Source organism: Pteropus medius, unplaced genomic scaffold (genome assembly GCF_902729225.1).
Source record: "Pteropus medius unplaced genomic scaffold, Ma_sr-lr_union100, whole genome shotgun sequence".
In the NCBI taxonomy this organism is placed as follows: Eukaryota; Metazoa; Chordata; class Mammalia; order Chiroptera; family Pteropodidae; genus Pteropus; species Pteropus medius.
Window position 1 is genome coordinate 2,755,018 of NW_024342475.1, and position 9,473 is coordinate 2,764,490.

General features: G+C 35.6%; 1 protein-coding gene and 2 pseudogenes across 2 annotated transcripts in view; 2 read left to right on the forward strand and 1 right to left on the reverse strand.

Annotated features, from left to right (window-relative positions):
• Positions 1-8,200, forward strand: part of ANKRD10 (ankyrin repeat domain 10) — a 32,067-nt gene extending 23,867 nt beyond the window's left edge. Inside the window, exons 5-6 of one of the 2 annotated variants that reach the window (XM_039866268.1) lie at positions 3,169-3,264; positions 6,563-8,200. In XM_039866268.1, the coding sequence (XP_039722202.1) occupies positions 3,169-3,264; positions 6,563-7,056 (590 nt within the window). In that variant the 3' untranslated portion in view covers positions 7,057-8,200. The remainder of the gene's footprint in view (positions 1-3,168; positions 3,265-6,562) is intronic. The other variant, XM_039866269.1, reaches the window with a different exon arrangement.
• Positions 1,324-1,442, reverse strand: LOC120605408 (uncharacterized; annotated as a pseudogene).
• On the forward strand, positions 1,843-1,961 carry LOC120605403 (uncharacterized; annotated as a pseudogene).
• Positions 8,201-9,473: the final 1,273 nt, after the last annotated feature.

Consider the following 9,473-nt stretch of genomic DNA (forward strand, 5'->3'; position numbering starts at 1 on the left):
GAAGTTGGGCCTAGATCCAATATTCTTAAAATTCTGAGAAGCCAATTTCAGTTTCATGGCTTAAAACAATTTTAAAAAGCAAGTGCAACCTCATGCCTCCATCCAGCTAATTGAGCACCTTCTATTTTTACAGGTGTTAGGAATAAAGAAGTGAAGACACGAATATAAAATATATTACCCAAGGTTCTGAGCCAGCTAGATTACCAGCCAAGTTAAATATTGTATGAGAACATCTCACTATAAAGATTCTATTTCCAGAGAAATCATTTCATTCTAGGCTGTCTGTGTTAGCATTTGCTTCCCACATTAAAAAGAGTTTGACTACCAAAATATGAAAGCCTTTGGTCTTTCATTTTTATCGTGCTGTATTAATCAGAAACTGCATTAACAAAAAACCCTGCTAAATAGAATATTTCAGAATAGAATTTCTAGTGCACTGCATAGGTCTCTAGTTAAGGGAATGATTTTTGCTTTAAAATGGTGGTGAGCCCAGCTCCTCTATATCCATTTTTATTTTGAATATTCCCAAACTCCTCTTGCCACTGACTTCCGGCCCCCTTGTGGCAGGTCTGGCTTCATGTCCCACTTCCACTTTACAGACATGACCTAAGATGGTTGTGATTCAGTTTTATCACTGGTTACTCTCATTATTCTTAATGGTTTTTGCTTCTTTTTTGTGTTTGTGCCTTTTCTGGCTAGAAAGTGGATTTCATTAGTTGATAATGAAAGGGGCACTATTCTAGGCATCGGGCTTGGAATGAATCTACGAATATCCCCACTTTTATGAAGATTTTCTTTGGGGTGTGTAGGGGTTATCCTCTTGGCTTATTTGTCTGATTTTTTTAACCTGCTTTTCAGAGATCAAAAGTTATAGATACAACCTACTTGCCACTTTCCCCAAGGCACTCTGGCACCCAAATTCCAAAACAAAACCAGACGTTAAGGGAATGGGTACTTAAAGCTGTGTTGTGTACCCAGTGAATTTGCTTTCTTTTTTAGGAGAGTGTATGTGGTTTTGCCATCATAATCTGTGCCACTTCTCAGTTTATTAGGCATTGGAGAGTGTAAAAGGGGAAAAATCAGACCCCCATGCTGACTGCAGGTTCCTCATCTCAAAACACTGGCTAAAAACTCCCTGAAGGTTGTGAGGATTTTGTCAACTGGTACCTGGAATGCCCCTCCCTAGCAACCCCCTTCCCACACTTTTTAAGATGTCCTGTTTACCACTGATTTCTTTTTTTTTTTTTTATGAGGCAACCCTTTTTGACCCCACAGATTGCAAGGACCTGGTCAGCTTACAATCCCTTATTTTTTTATTTTTTACACCTACAGCACCTGGTCTTCCTGGGTGGTGTCCCATCCAAGTACTAACCAGGCCTGACCCTGCTTAGCTTCCAAGATCAGATGGGATCAGATTTGTTCAGGATGGCATGACTGTAGACACCACTGATTTTTTTTTTTTTTTTTGAAATTAACCTTGTTTCATAGTGAAGATAGAACCTTGCTTATCAGCGATTTTGGTTCTGTGGAGAAGACTGAAACGAACAGTTTAGTTCCTCTGTTTTCAAAGCACCTGTGTAGAATGATTTTGGCCTCATATCTGTGCGGGCTTCTGTTTTTTCCCAACTACACAAATCACGTTCTTTTTCTGTTTCTCCCATATACTAATCATTTAGAATTTGTGTTTATCATTAAGACTGAGATTGTTATCTTTGGTTTCAATAGTTGAAATAATCTGGTATGTTCATTTATTGAAAATGACTTTCTATATTGAAAATTGCTTTCTCTAAAATTAGAAGGAAAATGACTCAATATTGAAAATTGCTTCCTCTAAAAATAATCGTCTATGGGCCTGCTACCCTGAACAAACCCAATCCCATCTGATCTTGGAAGCTAAGCAGGATTGGGCCTGGTTAGTACTTGGATGGGAGACCACCTAAGAAGACCAGATGCTGTAGGCATAAAAAATAAAATTAAATTAAAAAAAAAAAAAGATCGTAAGCTGACAAGGTCCTTGCAATCTGTGAGGTCAACCAAGGGTTGCCTCGCCTAAAAAAATAATAGAAGTCATCAAAGCTGTAAAGTTCAAGTCTCTTTTTAAATGTTTATTTGAAAGAAATATTTAGTACTGAAAGTTGTTATTGTATATATCTTTTGACCCAGGAATAATTCTAAGTATTTATCTGAGTAAAGGACCAAAAAATGTGTACAAAGATGCCTTTATAAGGATGTTAGTTATGGTATTTATGATAGGAAAGAAAACTGAAGCAATCCAGACAATAGGGAATTTGGTGGTGGGTGAATTATAATACAGTCATACAGTGGATTATTAGTTAACTCTAAAGATTTTTTTAAATTTGATGGAATGCATTCATGCCATGGTCAGTGAATCAAAGGAAGGCATAAAGGTTTTGAAAAAATATATGCTTCTCAAGACTAGAAAACCATACATCAAATGAAATGAGAGTGGCTGCTCCTGAAGAGTGGAGACTACCAGGGTTTGCAAGGAGAAGTGTTTTTGCACAGACCATGTAATACTTGGAAGAAGGTGATTAAAGTAGCTTTTCTCCAAGATACGAAGATAATTTTATAAGAAATGTACACATATAGCTTCAGCTCCAAAACCTTGAAACTAAGACTCGTTTCCAATTTTATTGTATCAAAGCACGGGCTAGTGCCATACTGAGAGAGTATTGACAGGCATGTCTTGAGTCTTGGCTGTTACCTTATACTCTGTTACTGAAATTAGTGAATTTTTTTTTTAATTCAAGGATCATTTTAATGGCATTTGTGTTATTTCAAGAATTGTGCCAGTAATTTTTTTAATGAAAAACAACTGAAGGAATGTTTTGGGGCATAATATAGAGCATGATGAATTTTTAAAAAATATATAAATGTCTCTGGGTTTTGTAAATGCTTTTTGTTGGCCAAATAACGGTCTTAAATGAGAAGTAAATCTAGAATAGATATCTGAGATTTCGTGACATTTAAAATACACCCTTCAGGAATTTTTTGTGTGTGTGTGTGGAAAGTTTCTTGGTAGTGTTCATTAGTAATATGAAATTATTTGACAATTTCGGAGCATTCTCTGACAAAAAGGAATGAGAAACATTTGTCTGAAAATCTTTATATACAGGGCATCTAAAATTTCCTTTGTTTTCTGTGCAGCTCAATGCTCGGAATACTGCATGCCACTAGTGAATGGCGAGACAGAAGACGATGCTGACAAAATGCACGTCGATAGAGAGTTTGCTGTTGTAACAGGTGGGAGTGGACAGTTTCCCGTTAGCTGCAACAACAGTCCAATGGTCGAAGACACCAAACAGCAGGAGGGTGGTTCTGTTGGACCAAAAGAAATAGAAATATATACTGTTTCAGCAATGCAGACCCCTTGTCGTTGCAAGAATCAGTATGCATATTATTTCTAACATAAGTTTCTCTCAAATGAGTTTCGCACTTTGTTGTCTGGCATTTTAAAGAATGTTATAATTTACATATCTTGGGCAAGTTTGTAGATACAAAGATAAGTGTTTTTGGTGCATTCTATGGATATGAAAAATATAAGTGCAATCTTCCTATTTTGATTTTAAGCTTTTGCTTAATGTGCCTTGTTTAATTTTAATGAAGTTTTGCATTTTTAATTTCGGGGTGAATATACCAGCTGAACATGTATTGCTAGTAATTTTAAAGCAATAAACAGCAAGCAGGATCACTCACTATAAACATTGAAAACTAGTAAATGTGGTTTTGACTTGTAACCAGTCATACCAATATGGAATCTTTCACTTGACACTCTTGGTTGCTCTGGTTTCTGTGGCATTCACGCTAGGTCTAGTAAAATGCTGAACACCGTGTCTCACAAAATATTTTATATGCTAAAATTTTTAGTATATTAAAAGTTTAGTATTAATAGTCGTTTTTAGTTTATAAAAGGCAAAGGCTTGGTTTCTTTTAGCATTTAGAAAAAAGATCCATTTAGTTAATGCTTTTTTCTACTGTTCTTTTATTTTTTTACTTAGATGAGCATGAAAACATTTTAGCCATTCTCTTACTATGCTGATATATTAGAAATTGGTACTGGTTTTTTAAAAGTTTTATGTCTTTATGCTAAATTCTTCACTGAGGATAAAAGGTTACGTATTTTGTTTCCTAGACTTGCATGGAAAAATAATTTCTGTTAACGAAAAGAAAATGTGTACATCTTTCTAGAGGCTACAGAATTGTAATGGGTGGAGTCACCTTTTTGCTAAATAATTAAATGAGTAAATTTTCCAAGGGAAATTCTTGTTAGATAATAAACTTAAAGACCTTGGCTAAAGATAAATAACAAAACTTTTTTTAAAAATGACATTGCTACATACTTTTAAGAAGGCAGAAGTCATCACTCTTTAATCTTCAAACATGAATTCCCTGGGTTTTCTAGTTAAATTTAATGCCAGGCTTGAACATAACATTGAGAAGGCCATACTTTTTTTCAAGCCCAACTCATCTCATTTAACAGGTGCCAAGTAAGCATTCCCCATATTTTCCATCATTTCATTTATAACACTATCTAACTGAATAAACAAAAATTTTTAAATCACTAGAGATTCCTTGCAGTAGATAGACAAATAGGTGAGAGGGAAGTATGAGTCCTGAAAGGCAGCTTGGAACAGAGTAAAGGACAGTACGGGACACAGCCAGCGCAGTGCGAGCCCCAGCCAAGTTGAGTTGTCTGAGCCAGTCTCTAACGTGTCTGCTACTTTGATGCTCAGTTGTATTAGGTTTTCAATAATGATTTGAGATTATCAACTGACTTTAGTTTTAAGATTGTATAATGGAACTAATTTGCTTTAACTAAAGAAAAACAATACACACACACTGAACATTAAGTGAAAAAAATGAGTCTTGTTAACTCAGATTTCTGAGGCAATGTTTGTTTACTTTGGTAGGCCCAATCACCTAAAATATAATTGTCTTATTTGTTAGTAGTATATCATATTTGTCTTAATAGCTATTCAGGTTGCCATCATATTCATGAGTTTTATCACCCAGGATAAATTGTTTATAGTTGATTTTTGAAAACAAGAAAATTAATATAAATACCTTCCTGGGCACAACTTGTTTTATTTCTTTTTATTTTACTTCATGTTCAGTTCTTGAAACACTTATTCTCAACCTTGAGTTTTAACTAAATAGAAAAGCTGTCATTTTATCAAAAAAATAATTCATAATCCTCTGAAGAATTTATAAAAGTTATTAAACTGTAATTATCACTTAAATTGCCAGAAAATTGATGATTAATGGAATGTTTAGAACATGTTTTTGTTCATTGAACAAGCCATTGTCAGGGAGGTTTGCAGACACACAGAAACCTCTGCCCAAGTGCAAATCAGAGGTCTATAGATGGCGAACCAGAAAGTAGACCCTTCATGGGGAAAGTCACACTATAAGAGATGTGTTAGAGTAATCAGTGTACAAAACGGGTCCTCATCTATTATAGAATTTAGCTCTTTTGTATTTAATATCATACCTTGCTTTAATAGTGCGGAACATTGGGATAGAATTTAATATTATGCGGAACATTGGGATAGAATTTAATATTATCAAGCAAAACGTAATTTAGGTCATTCTCTATACTGTTCTGTGAATTACTGTGGACATGAATATTAAGTCTAGTTTCATTATGCAGAGAAATACCTTGTAATTGCCTGTTCCCATGTGCCCAAACGTTTTGTGATTGACATTTTTTTTTGTAAGATATCCTCCTCTTAATGGATGTCTGTATATGCATATTAAACTATCAACATTTTTCCAACGTAAGTGGTTTTTGAAAATAGCCCAATAAAGTGGAACCGTTGATATCATAATCACTTTAATCACTGAACTCAGAAGAAACTTCAGAACTGCCCTTAGCCCAAGACTGTATGCATGAGAGCTGTTAGTATCTATAGCTCCTTCCTGTAGTTGCTGTGCTCTGCAGTGCTGGTGTGTGGCCTTTTGCAGTACTGTGTACATGTGACTGTTGCTAAGAAAAGAAAACAGTTCCTTTGGGTGTTCTTGTGTATGCTTCCCTGACTTATAAGGTGTGACACTGTGTCACCTAGTCCGAGGAACTGCCTTAATTCACCTGTTTCATCAACAACTTCCCTTTATTCTTAAGAGCTAGAGAAGTTTGTATTTTATTTTAACCCTTTGTGGGAATCCTTATACACAGTTCTGATGGACTTTTTCAGGAATGATTTTAAAAACTGCTCTCTGATAATAGTCTTAAAATGAGAAGGGTTTTTTTTATGGCTTTTCAGTACTATTAGTATTTTTCATGCAGTATATTTGTCAGCTTAAGTTTTTTAATTTGGCTTTTCAGTACTACTGAAATTTATAAATGTTTCCTTTCTTACCAGGCAAATGCTATTGTATTTTGTTTTTAAATATATCTATGTACAGTTTTCACATTGGAAAAGAAATGATTCATTTAAAAGAGAACGCAAAAGAAAAACTAATTAAAAGTCCTTTAAAATTGTAGCAGCAATGAAGCATTTTATAGTTTCTCTTCCCCTCTGATTCTGAATTTTGGTGACAGGTGTATTTCTTAATGCAGATATGAAAAACAGTAGCTCCGTATCGAACACATTGACAAATGGATGTGTCATCAATGGACATTTGGACTTCCCTTCCACGACACAGCTCAATGGGATGGAAAGCAAGAATGACCAGTGCTTAACAGGATCTAATGGAATTAGCAATGGATTAGTTCCAGGACCACCATTTCCGAGTAGCCAGGGTTCTCTGTGTGTTAATGGGACTGAGGAGCCAGAAAAGACCATGAGTGTTAACCCTGAGATGTGCGGTTCTCTGCACCTGAATGGGAGTCCAAGTAGCTGCATAGCTAATAGACCATCCTGGGTAGAAGATATTGGGGAAAATTTGCACTATGGACATTACCATGGGTTTGGGGACACAGCTGAAAGCATCCCTGAGCTTAATAGTGTAATAGAGCATTCCGATTCTGTGAAGGTGGAGGAAAGATACGACAGTGCCATCCTGGGTACCATGCACCTTTACCATGGATCTTAAAGATGAGTGGCCTGGCTCTGTCTGGGCGCATTAATCCTTCTAGTAGCCAACTCAGAATACTAATGTAGCATCAACCTGAAGGAATGCCACAACTTGTCCTATTTTTTTATACGTTAGTTTTCTGAAAAAGTAAGCTTGTATCTGACAAGTTCCTCGTGAGTCCTGGTGAATGCACGAGTAGGGCTTATTTAGTGCATAGGCGTTTCTTCCATGGGATAGTGGGCCTCTCACATGATGCACTTTTGGAATTTAATTTTTCCGCTGTCAGTCTCCATGTTTTTAATCCTGTCGCCATAAATTGCCATTTTTCCCTTTGTCAAATTACATCTGATTGAGATAAAGTGGAGGTAGTAAATGAGGTGCCTGGTAATTTAACTCTTTGCACATGGGCATCATTTTGAAAAGCTTGCTTTTACCCATTCCTGTAGAATTTTTGACAGAAGACAGCTATTTCCCTATGCAAGGTCCAGCCTTATAAAGATTACTTGCAGTGATTTGTATGAAGAAATGAACGTTTGTCTTTTTCAAAGTCTTTTCATTGAAACTTTGCAGCTTGCCATGTGGTGAAGGTTTATCTTGTAGGCACACATAGTGGCTTTGGGGCGTCGTCAGCGGTCTCCTTTAATGGTGTAACTCACCCCCTGGATTTCATTGAAAACTCACGCAGCCTGAAACTGACTTCTGATTGTGTTTTTATTACGCATTTCCTACTTTGTCTCTAGAATTTTTACCACCTATAACGGTTTCCTTTATATGTAGTAGAATTCACTATTTGTAGAAACTGTCAGGTCAAAATATTTAATTGACTACTCTGACGTATTTTCTTTTTTCCTTGTTTTGTTTTTCGGGGATTTTCTGCTTTAAAATATATACCACTATGTATATCCAGTTAACTGAGAGAATTTTGAATCTCTCTTAATAAAACTGCATTAAGTTTATGGTTTTATAGAAATTAGCTTTTGTTTCAATGACTAGTGGTTACACTGCAAATATTGTAATGAATTTTTACTTTTCTGATTTTTGTAATAAAAATTGGTGAAGACAGAGAAAATGTCAAATGAACAAACCAATGTTCCAAGAGTGTTACTAACATTTTGTTTTTAAACTGTCCTTTACAAATTGAATAAAAAAGACTCACACTTGATTTGTTCCTACGGTGTGGTTTCTTTCCAGGCTGTATTGTGGTGGGAGGCGGGGCCGGCAGAGTGTTGGGGTTGTCCGTGGAAGGAACTGGAAGGGCGGTAACAGTTTAGTATTGCCTTTCATTTTGCTTGTAAGATTTTACTTTACTCTTCTGATTCTCCCCATGTGTTGTTGGTTTTTTTTAACCTTTTTGATTTGTTCATATACTCTAGCTTTATGGACACTTTGTCTCACTGGATCTGGCAGGACGGGGCTGGTAATAATTGCTGTCAGCTAACGGTATTGTCCCTGTGTGCCTATTTTCATAAATGGCAACAACCATAATTTATTGAACTTGATTGAGTCAGCAGATATTAATGAATATAATAAGCCTTTTAAAAATATAAATTGTAATTAGTAAGTGGCCATTCTGGCATGCCAATATATATTATTTAAAACGCTCATTAGTTTATTATTGTAAAACTTAATAGTCCAAAATGAGGGAGCATTAAGCTTTGAAAGTGTCACAAAAATGACTCTCATGAGAACAGAAGAATCTGTTTGCATCACCACCACCTCATCCCGCGCCCATAGCAGGCATCAGTAAATCAAGCTCCAAACCCAGATGGCCTTGGGAACTTTTTTAACATACATCCAAGAAACCCCCTCAGATTTCTGAATTTGCAAAAGAGATGAAACCTAATGCCATTTATTCCCTGCTTGGGCTGTTTTTTAAGGTTTTTCAGAGACTTCATAGTGAATTAATATTACTGAAAAACATTAAGTGACTATTAAAATACTATAAATATCAGAATATTTGGTGAGTCTTGAGAATTGGACAGAATATGACTGCTTTTGGAGGTAAAAAACATTGGTAGAATCTATAATAGGGCACCATCCACACTTCAGTGGGTGATTGATACAGTGTCTTCCTGTTGTTCAGAGTCATGGACTTATTTAGAGATATATAAGGAACTTGTTATGATGGAATTATATCATGCTTGGAATTTGTATCAAAATAATAAAGGAAAGTTAGTGGAGACAAAGCTCCAACAAGATTGGGTGTGAGCTAATGATGTGAGGTACATGAAGGTTCATTATTTTGTCAACTTTGGGGGAAAAACTAGGACTTTACTAAGAAAAAGAATGTTCTTTACAACATTGTGGACATTTTAATGTTGATTAAGAATAAGCTTATATTTTGTTAGGCTTAATTCACCAAAATTAAGCTCATGTTCAACTATTACAGTAGTTCACTGATTCTTAACTTTTTTGGTCTGAAGACCTTATTAGTT